At 44.9% G+C, this 23044-nt stretch overlaps 1 protein-coding gene across 2 annotated transcripts in view; it reads left to right on the top strand.

Moving 5' to 3' along the window:
* Nucleotides 1-891: 891 nt before the first annotated feature.
* gria3b (glutamate receptor, ionotropic, AMPA 3b) overlaps nt 892-23044 on the top strand; it is a gene marked incomplete at both ends in the record, with an annotated part of 253229 nt that continues 231076 nt past the window's right edge. For both annotated transcript variants that reach the window (XM_080745968.1, XM_080745969.1), the window contains 2 exons: nt 892-973; nt 2523-2681. In XM_080745968.1, the coding sequence (XP_080602094.1) occupies nt 892-973; nt 2523-2681 (241 nt within the window). The remainder of the gene's footprint in view (nt 974-2522; nt 2682-23044) is intronic.

The raw sequence follows: 23044 nt of genomic DNA on the forward strand, positions 1-23044 counted from the left end.
TGGCAACTCGACAGGCAGTTGTTGAAACGGCATGGCATGCACATTATGTATCAGCTGCTAGAAGAAGTGCTACCACTGCCATAGCCTATTCAGAATCATTGGCGCGGCTTGAGATTGCAGTGTTTGCATTGATCCTTTCCACACAGTGGGTATAGGCTAATATTGACAACTTGTGTGTGCGGCGCGTGATGATTCCTCGCCTCGGCCGTAATCTATAGCAGGCTCCATACAGTTACAGTAGCCTACCAAGGCTTTTTAATTTAACGTCAGATCAAGTTTGATCAACGTTGGCCCGACGCCCGCTGCTCTCCAATCGGAGTTTAGATCAGTTCCCTTTCCCTTCTCCACACCACCATCTTTGGGATAAGAGACTGCGCTCTCTCTCTCTCTCTCTCTCTCTCTCTCGCTCTCTCTCTGTGTGTGTGTGTGTGTGTGTGTGTCCTTCCCCACTCTCCCCTTGCCTCTCTCTCTCTCCCCTTGCCCCCCCTCTCTCTATCTGACACACACACACACACACTCTCTCTCTCTCTCTCTCTCTCTCTTTCCTCACTCTCCCCTTGCCTCTCTCTCTCTCTCTCTCTCTCTCTCTCTCTCTCTCTCTCTCTCGCCCTCGCTCTGCTCTCGCTTTGCTTTCAGTTGCAGAAAAAAGAACGCTGCAGCTCCGATAGAGTCCGACTAGGCTGCACCTCAATGAAGCTAATTGGCGCACCACCACCACCACCACAGTGAGCGAGCACCACAGACAGCATCAATCCGGCTGGATTTTCCTTGGCATCCAGCCGCTAGTCCAACGGGTCTGCATGCTTTATGAGTGTCCACAGACAGTCCCTCTGTAAAGGAGTTTAATAGAAGACAGGACAGGTCGGAGAAGAGAGGAGAGGAGAGAAAATCATGGCACAAAGCGTGCTCTTAATGTTCCTGCTGTGGCTCTTTGGCAGATCGTTCGCCGGATTTCCCAACCAGATAAACATAGGTAAGCGTTTCTCATGCACCGCGTTTTGCATTCACTGTGCTTTAAAAAAAATGTTTAAAACATCAACATAATATAGATGGAAAAGAGACGAATCGAGATAGAGAACGCTATCCGGAGCGCGGAGCTGTAACTGCCATTCTGATGTGACTTATGATGGTCTGTTGTCGCAAACAAAACGCACCGATCGACTGGAAACTATGTATCCAGAGAAATACATGTGTTTTAATGTAACATGGTTTTATTGTCTATGGAACAACTGCAACGCGTCTCATTAAGTGCATATAGGAAGCATAGATAGACTACAGGACACGAAGCAGCAGCAGCGGCTATGCTCTCACCACCTCAACAACACTTTTTACGCATTGCTCTGTTTCTAAACTGTATCGCTGTATCGCTTTGTAAGCGATTCAGTGTAGCCTAGGACAGTGGTTCTTTAACTTTTTTCATGTCAAGGACCCCCAAATTGACACTCATTAGCCCGCGGACCCCCCATTTACATAGATATGCCCAGGGACCCCCATAAGAGAAGATTTCTACGGCTCCTCTAGCTGTGATTCTGAGCCATTTTAATTTCAAGGACCCCCACTCCCCAGTTTGACATGCATGATGCATTAGGCTATATGGACCCCCATTTAATGGTATTTCTATGTCTGAGACCCCGATTGTTATTGTAAAATCAATTTTAATTTAACTCGGATGCAACCAAATGGGTCCATTTGGTTCCATTTGTACACTCTGAGTTACATACCCATAAGGGTCCATTTGGTTCCTAAGTATCGTTTAGCTGGGGACCCCCTGTAACTCCCTCAAGGACCCCTGGGGGTCCCCGGACCCCACTTTGAGAACCAATGGCCTAGTTCAGTGGTTCTCAAAGTGGATTCCAGGGACTCTGTGGGTTCCTTTATGGGGGTCTAAATTGACCCATAATGGGTCCATTTGGTTCCATTTGTACACTGTCAGAGTTAAGGGGAGACCTTGACATGTGAATGTGAAAGCTTGGACAGGGGTCTTCAACGTTTGCAGGCCAAGGACCCCCTAGTTGAGAGAGAGAGAGAGATGAAGCAGGGACCCCTGCAACCTTATAGTTCCATCGTTTGACAGCACAATCATCAGTGTATTTTGGATTCATGTCAGTTTGTGTTTTCATAATTTATATTTAACCACTAGAGCCGTCATTACCTAATACACTTGACCTTTCACTATGTACTTAGTCTGCTCTTTTTCACCTCTCCACTAAACCTCTTTGCCGAAAATAGCCGATCTACAAGCTCACAACACCTTGCGCTGAGCTTGTAGATCTGCTATTTTTGGCTACAGTTCTCAGAATATGGACACACTCAAGTGGTTAATATATAAAAGATTTGGAGGACCCCCTGTAGTAACTCTGAGGACGCCCTAGGGGTCCCGGACCCCCCGTTGAAGACCCCTGAGCTAGGATACAACATCACAACGTCGATTTAAGTGCTGGGCTTAATAGCTACTCTTATAGGTTCTTACTACACACAACCGACCGAACTGTGAATGATTTAGTTTCTGTGTGTGTTTTTAGGGGGTCTCTTCATGCGCTCTACGGTGCAGGAACACAGTGCTTTCAGGTTCGCCGTGCAGCTCTACAACACCAACCAGAACACCACGGAGAAGCCCTTCCACCTGACCTACAACGTTGACAACCTCGAGTCATCCAACAGCTTCTCGGTCACCCATGCGTGTAAGTGTGTTTCTATTTTTAAGTCGTCGGAGGCAGAGAAGAACTCCACCACATGTGCAGAGTGGGCAGAATTATTCATGTCAAACTCGCACAAAACCTCTCCATCACCAAAGGATCGCCGCGTAGCCCGCAGGCTGATACAGCTAAATGAATAGAAAGCCCTGTCCAACTCGGAATATGCCTGCTTTTATTGTCCATTCCACTTCACCAAGTCCCAGTTAGAAAATCGTGACTGCTTCGCTCTAACATGTACAAACACGTGCTTCTTTCCAGTTGGCTTGGTTTTCTTTTATTTTCCTTTTTCTATAAATCCTTGGCCTACTTGGCTCATTCTGCTGTGGTTTGTTTATTCAAGGCTGGGGTATAGTGTGATGCAAATACGATGATGACGGTCCAATTGCGTGCCCGCTGATCTGATAACAGTTTTTTGCCGAAGCAACGTGGAATGCAATGATGCTCCCATCTGAGTAGCTCCTTTCGGAACCTCTCACTCCGCTGCTATGCAGCTAGTTCGCTAGGTTATCAACCGCTCTTACCGTCACCAAGCGTTATATCCAAAAAGCAATGGTCCTATACCCGTCTCTTGCATCTCTACTTTTTTAGCGGCGGGGGGTAATCCAAGTGATTTGTTGAAACAATACTTTAAACGCGCACATTTTGTCAGCCAGCTCCATGTTTTCCCAGTGAAATGTTACGGAAGCAGTCACGTGACTCGCCATTAATCCGTGTTGCAGCCACCAAGCGGTCGGAGCGAGAAATGGCCAGAGGCTGACCAAAAAAAAAAACACAGAACGGGCTGACAGAACGGGCTGACAAAACGAGCGCGTTTAAAGTATTGTCTCAACAAATCGCTTGGATTACCCCCGCCGCTAAAAAAAGTAGAGATGCAAGAGACGGGTATAGGACCATTGCTTTTTGGATACAACGATTGGTGACGGTAAGAGCGGTTGATAACCTGGCGAACTACCGGGGACTGCCCATAAGTCCGAAGGTTCATTAGTCCGAAGGTTCATTAGTCCGAAGGTTCATTAGTCCGAAGGTTCATTAGTCCGAAGGTTCATTAGTCCGAATTTACTTCGGGTTACTGAGGTTAAGGTTAGGGTTAGGGTTAGAGTTAGGCATAGTATTCTTAACAAATTCGGACTAATGAATCTTCGGACTAATGAACCTTCGGACTAATGAACCTTCGGACCAATGCCATGGCACCGAACTACCCCCGGAATAAGCTCATTTGGGCATGTTATGAGCAGGAACCTCATCTTGGAGCTGCATAGCAGCGGCGCGAGAGGTTCCGAAAGGAGCTATACCATCTGAGAGATGTCAGCTCCAGTGACGAGAGTTCCGTGGCATAACACAAGTTACCTTGGCAACGCCACTGAATGCCATGACACAGTCTTTTTGAAAACGCTTGGCCCTTGTGGAGAAAGAAAAAAACATAACCAATTACACAAGCACTGTGTCAAGGACTCGGGTGTGGGAGGCTTTCATGTTGCCGTGCTGCAGAACAGAGGGAGGCTAAGGCACCGCATTGTACAAAAAAATAAAAATAAACTGCTGCCTGTTCTTTATCTCTTACACTACTTTGATCACGTGAAAAATCCATTGCTCACGCTTTGGCCTTAAATCACCATAACTGATTAATATGCCGTTGTCTGCCTCACCAACCAGTAGCACTTGGGACTTTCCGTGCCTGCGCGTTGTGTATCGTCGTTGTCGGGTGGAAACCTCGTATCTCCAAGTTTCAAATGTGTAGGTTATTTCGCAAAGTAAAGCCCCGCTTCATCATACAAGGCCGTCGCACAGAAGTAGTGAAAACGGCAGATCTACAAGCACACAACGCCTCGCGGTGCGAGGCGTTGTGTGCTTGCAGATCGGCTGTTTTCACTAGTTCAAATCATTTTTTAAATGAAAAATTCAAAACGAACGGTATGTGAGTGTGTGCGTGCGCGCGCATGCTCGCGCGTTTCTTATTAGACTGGTTACCATTCATCCCAGCATGCAGTTACTAGTGTCCCACAGAGCCACCGTTTGATCCCTGGTTGGACGCGGCGAATGACCTCCTTTTTATAGCGCTATCTACTCCCCTCGGTCTCATTTGCTGGGGATCAGCTCAAACACAACGGACAAAAAGGCGGGCCGAGGGACGGTATCGTGCTGTGATGATGTCACGAGAGACGACAAGCCCAGATTGGCCGGGGCGGTCGGTCGCCTCACTTTCGCAGCTATAGCAGACTTCCTGTCTGAGTGGATTAGCGATGGGACGATAAGCGATATTATCGTTTATCGTGATAAAAAACACTCACGATAATCGTATCGTGGAGATTTGATTTATCGCGATATCGTCCTCCGTCATGCACTGGGATCAATTCACCTTTTATTTGCCAAGCTGCATATCCGGTACCATTTAAACCCTCTATAACTGGTAAAAGGTACTTATAATATACATACTTCATATAGTCTTTTTTCACTCTCTATCAAATGTCTTTGCCGATCTACAAGCTCACAACGCGTCGCGTTTTTTGGCAAATGTTCCACCCCAGGATAACGGAGTCAGATTATCGCGATAACATCGTAAATCGCGATTTCCTTTGTCACAAATAATCGTGACATCGTGACATCGTGGCATCGTGGCATCTTCTTCATATCGTCCCATCCCTAAAGTGGATGTGACTCAGTCAGTCTGTGGCATGGTCACCACCGCTGCCCCAGTGGTGCTCCGGTGACGGTGCCACATGCACAGAGAGAGAGAGAGAGAGAGAGCGTCTGATCCCCGGCCCTGCTCTGTCCTCTTGACTCCCCCTGTGCCTCCACACAGCTTCTCCCCCTTGGTCTGCAGAGTCAGCTCATTAGCACCCAGCCCTCATAGCACCTCACGGTGCTGTCACTGGGTGGGAGGGGGAGGGGGTAGGGAGGGAGGAAGAAGGAGAAGGAAAAATCCATAGCTCCCTCCCCGATCCAGCGGCAGCAAATGAGTTGCCGCTCGCTCAGACCTGCAGAGGAGGAGGTGGGCCTCCTTTCCTCTCCTCGCCTTCCTCACCCACCCACTGACCGACCAGGGGTGTCGCACCAAATTCTGGGCCCTTCTGGGTACAAGGATTCACTGCGGGGCCCCCCATGAATGTTCTTCAAAGGGGGAAGAGGGGGTTTAACATATTTAGACTGGGAACGCATTATTACGCAGCATTTTGTGCTTTAGCTATTGAAAAATGGCAGATATACAAGTCGGTGCCACGCTGTGAGCTTGTAGATCTGCTATTTTGGAAAAATGTTGAAAATCTGTGCCAAGTCTTTGAATATTTCAAATCCTTCTAAGGTTTTTTGCAAAACCTATGTTTCTATGTCAGCAATCTAGCTGGCTAGCCATCGTCAAAGAAAAGGTCCTTTTCACTTAACTGGAGCTCAGTTAGTCTGTTCTTGAGAGACTACTGTGTCAGTGGTTCTCAAACTATTTCATGTGAAGGACCCCCAAAATGATATGTATTTGGCCACGGACCCCCATCTCAAAATATTTAGTTCTAGGGACCCCCCAGAAGCAAAATTTGAGTTACAAATGTTGTGCTTAAAAAATACATACAGTATATTCAAAGATTTGCACACGGTTTCACACTTTTCAAAGATAGCAGCAGAAATACAAGCTCGCTGCGCGGCACTCGTTGCCGCGATGTGAGCTTGTAGATCTGCTATTTTTCAATAGCTAAAGTATAAAACAATTAAGGCCTCTCCACCTTGGGCCCTGGTAACTCAGTCCCACTCTTCCCCACCTTGTGACGCCCCTGCGACCGACCGAACCGACCGACCGAAACGACCGACCGCCGGACGGCGGGAGAGGAGGATATGAAGTCAGCCGGCCCTGTCTCGCACGCAGCCGAGCTGCTTATGCCCAAAACAATAAGCAAATGAGTAAATAAATAATAGATAGCGGCGTGGCAATTTCACGCGTGTTGAGGAGGAAGGCGAGCATAAGAGAAAAGAGGCTAGATATCAGAATCTAATTAAATTCCATGGGCAGACGGAGGAGCTTTAGCAAATGGAAGTAGGGGGGGGGGGGGGGGGGGGGGGGTGGGGGCTCCTGTGGGAGCCCTGGCCCCGTTTTCTGGCTGCTTCTTCTCTTTTTTTTTATTTTCTGCTGCCGTTGTCTTTGGCGTCTACTGTACGTCTAGAACTGTCTCTGAACTGCCTTAAGCCATTTAGAACCTAGAATTATTGAATGCTTTAACTATTGAAAAAATAGCAGATACACAAGCTTGGGTGCCGCGCTGCGAACTTGTGGATCTGCTATTTTTGGAAAAAGTTGTGAAAATGTGTGCACATCTTTGATGTATGTATTTTTATACATATAACTACAATTTTTCTTCTGGGTGGTCCCTGCACTAAATATTTTGAGATGGCGGTCCATGGCCAAATACATCATTTTGGGGTTCCTTCGCATGAAAAGGTTTGAGAACCACTGCTGACATAGTAGTCTCTCAAGAAAAGACTAACTGAGCTCCAGTTAAGTGAAAAGGACCTTTTCTTTGACGATGGCTAGCCAGCTAGTAGGTTTTTCAAAAAACCTTAGAAAAATTCAAGAGACACAAATTTTCATGATTTAAAAAAAAATAGCAGATCTACAAGCTCGCAGCGCGGCACTCGGTGCCGCGCTGTGAGCTTTTATATCTGCTATTTTTCGATGGTTAAAGCATAAAATAGTGATACGCGATAATAATGCGTACCCGTTCTGAATGGCTTAAACATACAACATTAGAAGGCTGTGTGAGCCTTTTAATGACGCTGCTGACACACTAATGCTCAGTGGAAAGAAAACGATATCCCAGCTGCCTGGTTGAGTGGTGGCGAAGTGTGTAGCGTGTTGTTAAGTACGGTATCATCATCACAGCGATCGGTGTGGGAACCACTCGGCGCTTTCCCTTTTGATGTTAAGCAATTTAGGCCGGCACCGAGTGCCGCGCTGTGAGCTTGAAGATCTGCTATTTTTGAAAAATCATGAACATTTTGTGCAAGGCTTTGAATATCTTTGACACGATTCCATAAATGTTTTCTAAGTCCTTCTCCCAAATCAGAGGTTCTCAAACATTTTCATGTCTAGGACCCCCAAAATTACAGGATTTGGCCGTGGACTCCCATCTCAAAATATGTTGTTCCAGGGACCACCCAGAAGCAAATGTTTCAGTTACAAATGTGCGCTTTAAACAAAGATATATTCAAAGACTTACAAAAAAGAAATCTTGATTTTTCAAAGATAGCAGATCTACAAGCTTGCAGCGCGCGCTGTGAGCTTGTATATCTGCCATCTTTCATTAGTTAAAACATTAAATAATTCTTGGCCTAAATGGGTTAATAATAATGTGTCTGTTTGCAACTTCAGTTGCGATGTTTAGAACTCCCTCCCACCCTGTTTGCCCACTAACCTCATCACGGTCTACTAGCTGGTACAGCAGAGATGATGCAAGCGCCGCCTCGCTTTCCTCAAGCGCTCCTCGCACCCTTCTGAATTCTGCTTCTGAAATGTTTGTTCTTTGTTTTTCTGTGCGAGTGATTCTCAACCCCGTTTTCTTTTCATTTCAAGAAGTTACCCCCCCAGTTTCATATGCATCAGGCATTTGATATGCTTTTATGTTTGCTCTGGGACCACCAATCTACCACTGTAAAAACCTTAGTGTTGATTTAACTCTGTGTGTGTACCAATGCAACCAAATGGACCCATTAATTAGGGTAGTGTCTCTCAAAGTGGATTCCAGAGACTCTGTGGGTTCCTTTAGGGAGGTCTAAATTGACCCATACAAGTCTGTAACTCTGACAGTGTACAAATGGAACCAAATTAACCCTTTATGGTTCATTTGGTTTCATTTGTTCACTGTCAGAGTTAAGGGTAGACCTTGATAATTAGAAGGTTTGGAGAAACACTGCATTTGGTTCAGTTTGTAAACGCTCCGAGTTGCTGGCCTATGACTCCTCAAGGGTCCCTGGGGGTCCCTGGGGGTTCCCAGACCCCCCCACACTGAGAAACAGTGCTACTGTATATCCAACCCTTTCATTAGTAACACCAGCGTTGATGTGGGGGCGGGTCGTTGTTTGCCCACCAGTGGTGAAATCCTTGCGTAACATTTGCGTCCAGGCCTTGGCGCTGTTGTCTTATGGCGATGTGGTTGAGCCGAGGAGACCCTCAGGGCTCTGTGCCAGTGACCTTTCTGTTCATGCCGTTATAGCGGGGAAAGCTTTTGCTGGAAATAGCCAGTCGAAAGGGGGTAGCTTTCTAGTCTCAACCACAATGCAGATGCCGAGTCGCTTTGAATGGTTCGTGTGTGACTGGCTTTGTTTTAACAACAGAGATTTCGATTCCAATACTTGAACTTGTGTATCACTATACCGATCAGATACTAGTTTTTGCTGTTTTACAGCTGTATCCTATATGGATGTACATGTGATATTTTGCTATCATTGTTGTATGGCCTGTCTCCGGTTTTAACGCTTTGTTAAACATGGACAAATGCAGACAGAGAATGAGTGCCATTTTGACAATTACATTTTGCTTGCTCTGACTAACGTTGCAATCTCGGCTATGCACTATGTTGTTGCCTGTAATGTGAATGAGCTAACATCATCACCCGATAAACTGGCCGGCTGTACCAACGCATTTTCACAAATGGTAGTCCTATAGCAGTGGCTTCCAACACAAGTGGTCCGGGGACCGCCTGTGATCCACAGCTAAATGACGGAGAGAGCTATTGGTAACCAAATGGACCGTTATCACTCTTGAGAGCGTAAAATGAAACCAAATGGACCCTTATTAACCCAAATGGATCCTCATTTTACACCCAAGAGTAAAATTATTGTTAAACATCTGATTGCTTTATTTACAACAAGTCTACACACAATTCAACGTTTGTCAGCCTTCTGATTGGTCCCTGAGACTCCCTGACTGGCCAACCAGAAAAAAATCATTCACTTTTTGCTATCGGGGGTGGAGTTTGTGCAGTGGAGAATGTTGCTTTAGGCTTTCATTACCGTTGGCACTGCGCGACACGGCGTTCGTGCAGTACGGCCCCGCGATTTCGCTCATTATAATGAATAAGCTTCAACAGGCTAGTTCACATGGACCTTATCAATGTAACTAAGAGTTACGATTGGGTACATATATTTTAAATGGGCAGATTATGAAAGCCAGCCTATTATGTGAGTAGAACTATAATCTGTCTGTCATCTTCCTACCCAAGATGCACTGCGCTTTCTCTTTCTATTTATCTCCTGTCTGATCCAGAGGATTAAACTAATTAAAACATATATTTCTGGGGGAAAACTACTGTTTTGCTATGTAACTACTGTACTTTTTTTCTTCCCTTTTTATTAATATCACGTAGATGTGTTTTTTTTTGGTACTTTATATAGCTGTAATGAGGCTATGAAAAATCTTTTTTCCCCCATCCACTTCCACTATAAAAGAATCTGCAATGGTGATTCTGTCCCACTGGGATTAAACAAATTAAAACATATATTTTCGGGGGAAACCCCCTGTTTTGCAATGTAACTACTGTACCTTTGTCTTCCCTTTTTATTAATATCACCTAGATGTTTTTCCTTTGGTACTTTAAATTGCAATAATGAGGCAATGAAAATACCCTCTCCCCCCATTCACTGCCACTATAAAAACAATCTGCCCAGGGTCATTTGTACCACCATAGTAACAGGGCAGAATGGGGCGGGATTTGCAAATGAGAGAATTAGAGAATGTATAAGAATTGTTGCGACCGGAGGTCGCACTTACTACAGAAAGCTGCTCGAGGTGTCCGTCTGTCCGTCACACACGTCACACGTCACACGTCACACTTTTGCCCTGCTCATATCTACGCAACCGTTGCCCCGATCCATGCCAGATTTTGCACACACACTCCTTACCTGCCAAACTATAACCTCCACTGCAGCTCACATAAAATGCCGTAACTCTGGCTAGGAGCGTCCGGGAGAGCCGGGGCCAGTACCTATTCGTCCGCCAAGGCAACGCGGACACCCCACCCCTCATTTCTCACATGGCCCTCTTCTAGCGCCACCTACAGGCCGATTTTTAAAACACATTTTTGGCCACTGCTCCTACAGTTTTGGCCCTCAAATCACGAAAATCACTACACAGTATGTCTACACTCATCTCATCAACATGGATCAGGAAGTTTTTGGAAGAAAAAATGTTTGCCCTATTTGTGGAGATAAGTGACCTACGGTCGCTTATCTCCCGATTAGGGAGTCTTACTGGTTATTTTGCTTAACATTTGCCTGTTATCTCTCCTTGCTGTGGTACCACACCAATACGGCATGGAATTGTGGACAAAATATTCGATATGTTTTGGGTTTGAGCGGCTAAATCTCATCAAATGGTGGTCCGTGGCTCAAATGCAGAATAAATAATGGACATTGATATGAAAAAGATTTAAAACCACTGTCCTATAGTGACGATTTGGGGAGGCAAATCCCACGGCTGCAATACGGGAATTGGGAGTGGGCATACTGTGATCCTAGTTTACTGAGGCACTACACTGATGTACTGGGGTGGCCGTGGCTCGGGTAGAGAAACCGTCATTAGAACACAGAGGGTTCCCAGTTCAATCCCGGGCTCCCCCAGAGTTTGTGTCGAAGAGTCCTTCAGCAAGACTCTGTCTGAACCCCTAGTTGCTCCCGATGAGAAGGTTGATGCCTTGCATGGTTTCCTCTGCCATCGCTGTATGAATTTGTGTGTGAATGAGTGAATGTAATGCACAATCTCTGTAAAGCACCTTGGATAAAGAAGGCGCTATACAAATTTACCATTTACTGTATGTGTTTACTGTATTGAGGCACTACACTGATTTACCTTGCTTATTCACTCTGGATAGTCGTGTCTGCTAAATTACTAAATAGTAAATTGCGTAGGGTAAGTAAGTGAGGAGCGCTACAAATAACATCCAAAACAGCTAGTGGGTGGAAGAGCAAGCCAATGTGGCACACTGTGTTAAGAGATGTATTAGCTCCACATTCCCCTGGCCGTGGGTATATTTATATTCTTTCTTGCATGTCACGACAAATGTTGGTTTTTGGTTACTGTGAGGTTATACGGTTAGGCATAGTTATTTTTTGTGAGGTTATGGTCAGGGTTAAGGTTAGGTGGTGTTGTTTTTGTGAGTTTAAGGTTAGACATAGTTTTGTCCACATCTAGCCCCATATAGAACCTCACCCCCCGCTGGCGATCTGTTGTTAGCTCTGTGGTATCTACCCGTTGTAGGGGGCTTCCAGTGGTGTAAAGTAACTAAGTACATTTTTGTACTTAAGTACAATTTTGGGGTATCTGTACTTTACTTGAGTATTTCCAGTTTTCAGTACTTTTACCTCATCTCGGACCAAATATTGTACTTTTACTCAACTACAATTATTTGAAAACTTGAGTTACTAGTTACTTTGCAGATATAAATGATTATATTGCGTTGTGAGCTTGTAGATCTGCTATTTTTAAACATTTTGTACTTTTACTTTTGGTACTTTAATTACTTTTTGATGCCAATACTTTCATACTTTTACTCAATTACATTTTGAATTCCAGACTTTTACTTGTAAGGGTGCCCTCAGACCAAAATACCTATGAGAGTGGAATCCTCGTTCAGCCAATGCATTTCAATGAGAGTGAAGCGGTTTCATGCCAGCAGAGGATTTCTGCAAAAAACGCTCCCTTCTCATTGAAATGCATTGGCGGAACGCGGATTCCACTCTCATAGGTATTTTGGTGTGAGGGCACCCAAACAGAGTACATTTACATTACAGTATTGATATACTTTTACTTAAGTTAAGAATGTGAGTACTTTTTCCACCACAGGGGATTTACAAATAAGCGATTTAAACCCTTTTCCCAACTGCTTCGCATACTTCTCATATGCCGGTGGAAGGAAAATCATACTCTGGGAGCGTGGAACTACCCTTATTTTTGGGGGATTTGTGGTTGCAAAAAGGGTTAGAGAGGAAGTCCCCAACAGCGGGCAGATAGGTCCACATAGGACCTCACCACGGAGCTAAACGACAGATCGCCAGCGGAGGAGGGTGAGGTTCTATAGGGGGCTAGTCAACATGCAACATCACGGGACCACGTGTCATGTTGACAGTTAGGGGTCATTAGCCCTAACTGTCAACTGTCAGAGCAGCAAAATGTGATGCGTTGGCAGTGTGACATTGAATCGGTACACAGAGTCTTGCCTTCACAGATACCCAATCCAGCATTTATGTCCGTGTGGAAGGCATGTCCGATACTGGTATCAGTTATCAGAACAACTCTAATTTGAGGCTATAAACACCAGTGTTGTATTTCTCTCACAGAAGCCTCTTTATGATCACTTTCAGTGTTGGCCTTTCCCTGATTTCTTTCTAAAGAGTTATGTACGGTACTGGTACAGTAGTTATCGTTAGTTCTTCTTCTGAACTGTACTGATTACCTGCCGCAGTGTTCATATAGAGCAGAGGGCCTCCCCTTAACTTTGACAGTGTACAAATGGAACCAAATGGACATGTTAGGGTTCATTTGGTTCCATTTGTACACTGTCAGAGTTACAGACTTGTAAGGGTCAATTTAGACCCCCATAAAGGAACCTAGAGAGTCCCTGAAATCCACTTTGAGAACCACTGATATAGAGGGTATGCACGTGCATAAAGTGAACGTCCTTTAATGCAATCAGATAGGACTTTTCTGTTTGGATGTGTGGGCTGTCAAGGCCAGAAAGTAGTGTTTTGCCACTCAGTAGGCGTTCCCGCATAACTCCCGGGTATGATGATGATGATGATGTCACGCGCATACCCTCTATACAACCATCCTACGTATTATCACCAATGAAACGTGGTCCCTACCATGTGACAGTTATCACACTTTTTGCCGGACCATGGCACAGAGAATGACAAACGTATCCTTGTGAACATGGTGTGTCATGTATAAGCTCTGAGGCCTGAGGTCTTCATTTAGTGTCCCGGGAATAGAAATGGGAGACGACACTGAGTTCATATCAGTCCGCCAACAGCCATTGTTTTCTAGAAATGTACAGTAGTGAGCAAAATGGAGAAGAACATCATTGACCGCTTCAACCCTCCAGTATATGCTTCATTGTACTGTAAGCCAAATAGTAAAAATCAAACCTCGGTTCGAAGTGAAGCGGTGAATCTGAGTATAAAATTGTGTGGAGAGTCAAATTGTCAAAGAGCTGTGAACTCTGTGATCTATACATTCTTTCAATTCTGAATGAATGAATGTTTTTATCTGGAGGGCCGAATTGTCATGTGAAGCTTGACCAATCCTCAAAGTATCCAATCATCAGACCGGGACGGACACTACACACATATTCTGGACGTACGGGACAGATAAAACCTGTTCATTCTGGACTGAAATGACCATATATGGACATGAGGTGACAGACATTTTGTTTTTGATAAAACCTGTTTATTCTGGACTGAAATGACCATATATGGACATGGGACACACATTTTGTTTTTGATAAAACCTGTTCATTCTGGACTGAAATGACCATATATGGACGTGGGGCACACAAAGCCACTCATTGGAAGCGGCTTTCACCGCTTCAAAAATAGCCTATCTGCTTCTGCTAAAACCCTTAATGCGCTTAAACTGCCCTATATACGTTGACTGCATGCATGGGGCCCCCCAAGGTTCTATACTTGGTCACCTCCTTTTTCCACTTTTCACCTAATCCAAGGGTCTTCAACAGGGGGTCTGGGACCCCTAGGGGGTCCTCAGAGTTGGTTACTACAGGGGGTCCTCCAAATCTTTGTGTGATAGAAACGTTTTATTTTTTCCCTTTTATATATTAACCACTTCAACCCTAGCGTCCATATTGGGAGAACTTTAGCCAAAAATAGCAGATCTACAAGCTCACAACAGCGTATATCGGCTATTTTTTGGCAAAGAGCTTTGGTGTAGAGGGGAAAAGGAGCAGACTAAGTACAGAGTGAAAGGTCAAGTTTATTAAGTATTGACGGTTCAAGTGGTTAAATATCTGAAAACACAAATTGACATGAATCCAAAATACACTGATGATTGTGCTGTCAAACAATGAACTATATGGAATCTCTGATAAGGTTGTGGGGGTCCTTGCTTCATCTCTCTCTCAACTAAGGGGTCCTTGGCCTGAAAATGTTGAAGACCCCTGACCTAATCTAATCACCAAAAAATTAACGAGCTAAAAGCTCACAACGCGTTGCAGCATAACACATTGTGAGGTTGTAGATCAGCTATTTGCGTTAAATATTAACCTATTTTTTCCCGATATGTTCTTCTACATTTCTGCCGAATGTTTGCCTACTGTGACATGCCCAGAATAGGGACGCTAGAGCAGGGGTCTTCAACGTTTTCAGGCCAAGGACCCCTTAGCTGAGAGAGAGATGAAGCAGGGACCCCCTCTACATATTGTATAAATGTGATGATTTTCATCGATAGAGATACTTTCATAGACTTGTTTGACAGCACTGTCATCAGTCTACAGTATGTTGGATTCATGTTTTTAGTTAAATTGACCTTTCACTATGTACTTGGTCTGCTCTTTTTTACCTCTACACCAAACCTATTTGCCGAAAATAGCTAGTCTCCAAACACTCAACACCTCGCAGCGAGGCGTTGAGAGCATGTAGATCTGGTATTTTTGGCTAAAGTTCTCCTCAGAATAGGGATGCGAGGGTTCAAGTTGTTAATTTAAAAGAATGATCCTATCACAAAGAGTTGGTGGCCCTCCTGTAGTATCTCTGAGGACCCCCTAGGGGGTCCCGGACCCCCTGTTGAAGACCCCTGCGCCAGAGGGTTTGTGTGTGATTAAGTAACGTTCATCTGCTGCCGTCGCAGCCTGTGGGGCTTCTTCGCTCCCGTCCCGGTCATCTAAGACCACTCGTCTGTCGTGCGAGAAGTTTGAGACGCGACAGTCGTGCTGTCATCACAAAGTATTTAACAGACATTCAGACGGCCTTTTGTCATCAGCAGCCGTCCCCGGGTGACATGGACAGACCTGTGTCAGCGTTTGGAGTCGTGTCTATTTTTATGATCACAGGAGGAATTCGAATTGTGTAATTCTTTAACAAAATGGGCCTTTATGACAGCTTGGTGTGAGCCTGCTTGTTTATTTTGTATATTTTGAGGCCAGCTTTCTTTGCTTTGATCAAGATGGAATCTGCGGCTGCCTTGGAAGGGTTCAGCCGAGTCGACAGAAATGACAGCGGCGTTATATTTTTGTTTGTTCAGACACTCCGCTAGTCCATTTACGCTTAGAATTATTGAATGCTTTAACTATTGAAAAATAGCAGATATACAAGCTCACAGCGCGGCACCGAGTGCCGCGCTGTGAGCGTGTAGATCTGCTATTTTTGAAAAATCTTGAAAATGTGCGCACATTTTTCAATATATATTTTTCAAAGCAAACCTTTCTGACTCAAAATATTTGCTTCTGGGTGGTCCCTGGAACAACATATTTCGAGATGGGATCCACGGCCAAATACCTGTAATTTTGGGGGTCCTTGACATAGAAAATTTTCAGATCCACTGATTCAGAGGAAGGATTTAGAAGTCGGGTCAAAGATCGGGTCAAAGACTTGCACACATTTTCACGATTTTTCAAAAATAGCAGATCTACAAGCTCGCAGCGCGGCACTCGGTGCCGCGCTGTGAGCTTGTAGATCTGCTATTTTTCAATAGTTAAAGCATAAAATAATGCTTAAAGTGGTTCAAATCTAACGCGACGCGGGCGTGTTCCAGGTCTTTGAGAGCTAGTCTCTTCCTGATGGCAGAATATTACTTTGCTTTTTAGTGTGCACACACTTGATTCTTTATTTACTCCCGGGCAGATGCTGGCAAACGACTCTCTTTTCTCTGACTCATGTTGTCGATCTCCTCTTCCCCTCTCATTTGCTGAGCTTCCCTTTTAAGATAATGTGATGGGAGGAACGAGCCAGGGGAGAGCGAGAGATGCACGGAATTCAAATTAAACTATTTAGGACTGGAATTTTTTAATGCTTTAACTATTGAAAAATAGCAGATTTACAAGCTCACAGCGCGGCACCGAGTGCCACCCTGCAAGCTAATCAAGCAAATCTTGACATTTTTGGGAAGTCTTTGAAATATCTTTTTAAAAGCGAACATTTGTAACTCAAATATTTGCTTCTGGGTGGTCCCTGGAACAACATATTTTGAGATGGGGGTCTGTGGCCAAATACATATAATTTTGGGGGTCGTTGACATGAAAAAGTTTGAGAACCACTGACATAGAAACATAGGTTTTTCAAAAAACCTTAACCTTCAAAATATTCAAAAGATTTTCACGATTTTTCAAAAATAGCAGATCTACAAGCTCGCAGCGCAGCACTCGGTGCCTCGCTGTGAGCTTGTATATCTGCTATTTTTTTTTTCTTATAATTTTTATCCCACAATTTTGTAACCCATTTTTTCACCCAGTGCTAATTGCCTATGTAATCCTGGGCTCTGCTCTCCCTCTGCCACACCTGGGGAGACAACGGACTGACCTCATGCTTCCTTCTATGCATGAGGAGTCCAAGTTGCTTCTTTTCACCTGACAGTGGAGATTTCCCTGGTTTGGACGTAGCGCGTGGAAGGAACACGTTATTCCAACCAGTTCCTTTCCCCTCCATCAGGCGCCCCGGCTGGCTAGGGGGAGGCATTATTGAGACCAGGATTACGTGCATGTTTTTGTGAGGGTATCAACCCTAGGAGACACGGGGAGAACATGCAAACTCCACACAGAAAGGCCCTATCGCCAACCCCACCTAGGGTGTGGGCGCTGATGACGCGGAGGAGGAACACGCCGCCAGCACCCACAGCGTCCCCCGGCGGGAATCGAACCCAGGACCTTCTAGCTGTGAGGCGAAGCGCTAACCACTGCGCCACCGTGCCCCTTATCTGCTATTTTTCAATGGTTAAAGCTGTTCAAATCTAACATGACAAAGATTTGCGTTCCCGGCCTGAATCGCTTAAACCAGGCTGCGGCTTTACTTTACATCCTAGCCGCAAATATGGAAAATCCTCAGGCATAATGAAGGCAAAGTTGTGTGTCAGAATGATTTCTTTCAAGTCAGTTTAAAGCCTTCGTTGCTATTAATTGAATTAGTGACCGGCAGCAAAACAATGTGGCTGGTTCAGTAATCCTCCAGGCGGGGCTTTGTTCCTGTCTCTATCTCTCTGCATAGTGTTGCACGACACGTCGGCAGGCCAGGCTGCTTGTTGTCACCACTTTGAAGTGACATCACAAACGGAGGAATATGTGTAATTACCTCTGCCGGGGTCCTGTAATGGCTGTGAAGAAGACCCGGGACTTCTCAGGTACTAACGGTACTCTATCACAGGAGGAGACAGCGGAGGGTTCAAAGCAAATAACAGGGCGCAAGTTGGAAGAGAGCAGAGGAGACAACTTTAAGCCGTTTGGACCCGAACGCAAATCTTTGTCACTTTAGATTTGAACCACTTTAACCGTTATTTTATGCTTTAACTATTGAAAAATAGCAGATATACAAGCTCACAGCATGGCGCAGAGCTGCGAGCTTGTATATCTGTTATTTTTGAAAAATAGTGAACATTTTGTGCAAGTCTTTGAATATTTTTGACACAATTCAATAAATGTCTTATAAATCATTCTTCTAAATCAGCGGTTCTCAAACTTTTTCATGTCAAGGACCCCCAAAATTACATGACCCCCATCTCAAAATATGCTGTTCCAGGGACCACCCAGAAGCAGATATTTGAGTTACAAATGTTTGCTTTTAAAAAGATATATTCAAAGACTTGAGATGAGTTGAGACAAAAGTTTGAGAACCACTGATTTAGAAGAAGGATTTAGAAGACAGAATCGGGTCAAAAATATTCAAAGACTTGCACAAATTTTCACTATTCCAAAACATAGCAGATATACAAGCGTGCCGCGCTGTGAGCTTGTATGCTATTTTTCAATAGATGAATTATAAAATGACGGTTAAAGTGTTTCAAATCTAACATGATGATGACACAGATTTGCGTTCCCAGTCTAAACGGCTTAATGTTTCTGACGGTCACGGACTCACGGCCAGCAAACTTAACGTCTCCACCACCAACCAAGCCTTTTCTCTCTCCCGGTTTCTCTCGCCGCCTTTTTCTCCCCCTCTCTCTCTACCTGAGGCGAAGAAAACTCCCAAGAAAAGCTGCCTGCCTGCACCTTCTTTTCCCCGCCACGCTATTTATTAGATTACTCGCCTTGATTCCTGTTAAAGGCGAATTTTGCAATGCTTGGCTTTTTAATCTCCCCTCCCTATCCCCCCATTCCTCATTCTGTCATTAAGCTAATGGCGTGTGTCCCCCCACTGCCAGCCTCTTTAGATGTTCCTACCCTTCTTTTTATTGGATCCTTCAGGTCCTTAAACACAGGCTCTGGCAGATGGTTATTTGGCTGCACCATTCCCACTGTTTTCTCCTCTCCCCATTGCTTGCTGGCTGTCGTCTTACACGATGAGAGAAGAGAACAAAGGCTAAAGCCACTGCCACTGTAATTGCTTCTGGCGTTTCCAAAATCAACACACAATTGGGGGTAAGAAGCGTTGAGTCTTGAGGGCTCCGTTCCTATACTCCCGGAGTTAACCACTTTAGACCTAGAATTATTGACTGCTTTAGCTATTGAAAAATAGCAGATATACAAGCTCACTGCGAGCTTGTAGATCTGCTATTTTTGAAAAATCGTGGAAATGTGTGCACATTTTTCAATATATATTTTTCAAAGCAAACTTTTATAACTCAAATCTCTGCTTCCGGGGGGTCCCTGGAACAACATAATTTGAGATGGGGGTTTGCGGGGGAAATAGCGCTCTTTCGAACGACCATCATTTCGACCGGAGGGTTAGCGACTCACTCCACGGAGGTGAGGGTTGGTGTCGAAAAGATGACATGTAGTAACAGTGACACGCTCCCGGTTTGCGGCAAAATAAATGTAATTTTGGGGGTCCTTGACATGAAAAGGTTTGAGAACCACTGATTTAGAGTAAGGATTTAGAAGCCGGGTCAAAGATATTCAAAGACTTGCACTCTGTGCCACGCTGTGCGCTTGTATATCTGCTATTTTTCAATAGTTAAAGCATTAAATAATGGTTAAAGTGATTCAAATCTAACGCGACTCGGGCCCGTATTCCGGGTCTTTGAGAGTTAACCACTTTCCCCAACCCGGCGTCCCCCTGTTTCGGGCATGTCATTATAGGTGAGCTTGTAGAAGCGGCTATTTTCACTGTCCGCCGTAACAGGGAAGTATATAGAGCTTTAAAGTGGTCAAATGAACACTCCAATGAACAGGACTCGGCCGTGTGTTGTCGGGCGAATAAGACCACTCTTTGTTCAGCGGCCGAGACGAGGGGCACCCGAGGTTAACGCAACTCCGAGTGAGATGACCGCTAAGGCGCTATTGATGATGATTAAACTGGTCATTTCGGCGGAGCCTGTTGGCCGTGATATACTGTCTTTTAACCCATTTAGGCCTAGAATTATTGAATGCTTTAACCAGTGAAAAATAGCAGATATACAAGCTCACAGCGCGGCACCGAGTGCCGCGCTGCGAGCTTGTAGATCTGCTATTTTTGAAAAAGTCATGACAATGTGTGCAAATCTTGGAATATATGTATTTTCAAAGCAAACGTTTGTAACTCAAATTTTACTTCTGGGGGGTCCCTGGAACTAAATATTTTGAGATGGGGGTCCGTGGCCAAATAAATATAATTTTGGGGCTCCTTCACATGAAAAGGTTTGAGAACCACTGAAATAGTAGTCTCTCAAGAACAGACTAACTGAGCTCCAGTTAACTAGTTCACAGCCAAATCGCCAAACGTCGCCATTTTGAGGAGGGTGAGGCAGCCAGATCGCCCAACGTCGCCTTGGGGATCATTTTCTGATCATTTTGGTATTTTTTTGACATTTTTTGAGCTATAAATGACCTTTCTAGCTTAATTTTAGTCTAAAGTTACATATTCGAAGGAAGTGACATCATCGATGACGTAACCCGGAAGTCGTTCGGCCATAACATAGAATGGGCCTTTTTACAGCATTGAATGTTGACGTTTTTCTTATCAAACTTTACCATTTTTAGACCGATTTTCATTCGGAAAAAAATGGCTGGACTGACAGATTGGTCACTCAAGAGCAAAAACGAGTGTAAATGGCGTGCGCACGACGTTCGGATCGTGTTTTATAGCTCCCGTTCGGCGGACCGGGAGACATAATGGCCGCCAATGGGCGCCGCCATTATGGGTCTACTGCTGTCCACTCGCTAGTCCAGACTCTAGGAGATTATCGTTGGGCACACTCTAGTGGATAGTACTAGTACTACATTCAACAACAATATGATCCCTGTTGGGTTAGATTAAAGCTAACTTGGAAATTAATAAAATTCCTGGCAGTATAGGCGCACAAGCCTATTGTAAATGGCTGGGAGAAGTGAAAAGTACCTTTTCTTTGACCATGGCTGGCCAGATTGCTGACATAGAAACATAGGTCTTTCAAAAAAACCTTAGAAGAAGGATTCAAAAGACACTTATAGAATCGGGTAAAAATTCTAATTTTCACGATTTTTCAAAAATAGCAGATCTACAAGCTCGCAGCGCGGCACTCGGTGCCGCGCTGTGAGCTTGTATATCTGCTGTTTTTCAATAGTTAAAGCATAAAATAATGATACACAAAATGTGTACCCGTTCTGAATGGGTTTTAACAAAAGCCATTATTGCACAGCAGCAGCATTATGAGTTACAGTCTTGGAAGATAAGGGGGAAGCCGTGATGGTACTATTTATAAACTCCTAAAAGTAGCGCCGCCGTTGTAGTGTGTTTGCCAGTCCGTTCAGGGGTGTCGCACCAAATTCTGGGCCCATGGGTACAAGGATTCACCGCGGGGCCCCCATGAATGTTCTTCATAGGGGGAGGGGGTTTAACCCATTTAGACTGGGAACGCATTATTACGCATTATTCTGTGCTTTAACCATTGAACAATAGCAGATATACAAGCGGCACCGAGTGCCGCGCTGCGAGCTTGTAGATCCGCTATTTTTGAAAAATCTTGAACATTTTGTGCAAGTCTTTGAATGTTTTTGACCCGATTCTATGAATGTCTTCTAAATCCTTCTAAGGTTTACTCGCCGTGATTGATGGGTGATAGACGGTGGTTGCGGAGGATGAGGAGGAGGATAAGAAAAGCATGTAATTTTCTCCTCCAACCGGCGGCGTCTCATTTTCATCCAGACGCCAGACGTCTTTTCTGTGACACATCGCTCGGCGTGACCTCCGGGTCAACTACAGTGGGAGGGGTCCCATCCCGTGCATGCACGTGCAGTCGAGGAAAAAACTAGAGGTGCGTCTTTAAGGATGGGGTGCCATGATTTTCTCCCCCCTAAAACATCATGATCAGGTATTTTGACCAGTAAGACTCCCTAATCGGGAGATAAGCGACCGTCAGGTCGCATACACAAACTTTAGAAGGCAATCGTAGCCAATCAGGAGGGAATATGGGAAATGGGACAGATCCATGTTCATGGAGATACTGAGATACTGTGTACCGCTTTGCGTGGTTTTAGGGCAAAATCTGTTGGAGCAGTGTCCAAAAATGTGTTTTGCAAAGATCGGCCTGATGGTGGCGCTAGAGGAGGGGCATGTGAGAAATGAGTGTGGATGATGTTGTTTGGCAGCCAAGGAGTGTGTGCGCAAAGTTTGGCATGGATAGGGGCAACGGTGGCGGAGATATGAGTAGGGCAAAAGTGTGACGTGACGGACAGACTGACAGCTGGTGGATGTTTTGATAGTAACTGCTACCTGACGGTCGCAATTATACTAAGAGTAAGATTCTTTCCCAAAAAAGTGTACAGAAATTGTTAACACTTATGGTGCCAAGCCCTAGTTTCCCGAGTTGGCGTTACTTCCTACTTCCGGTTTCGGCATGATCGCGATCGTGAAATGCATGTTTTACTCCCAGAACAGCTCTATCTTTCAAACATGGCAGCCACGTTTGTTTACATTTGAAGAAAACACTATAGCCTATATCTTTTGAATGCCTGAACGGATTTTCAAGCGGATGTTTTTGTTTGAAAGCTGTGAATGGCGTGCACACGTGTGGTGCATCATCCGTGCATTATCCGTGCATGACCTGTGCACATCAAGCACATTAAAAGGTAAGAATTCTGGCAATGAAAGATTTTAATGCTTGGCAGCAAGCAGGTTAAAATTATGTTTTGATATGGCCACACCCACCAGTTCATCAAGTATGCCTGGTTGTCAGGTGGGTGGTGACCCAGCTGAAGTTAGCCACACCCACAGTGGTGGAAGGGATGAGATGCGGTCCCTCCCTGCCTTTCGTGCCTGCATGT

The sequence above is a fragment of the Nannobrachium achirus genome (assembly GCF_963921795.1).
Source record: "Nannobrachium achirus genome assembly, chromosome: 17".
Taxonomy (NCBI): domain Eukaryota; kingdom Metazoa; phylum Chordata; class Actinopteri; order Myctophiformes; family Myctophidae; genus Nannobrachium; species Nannobrachium achirus.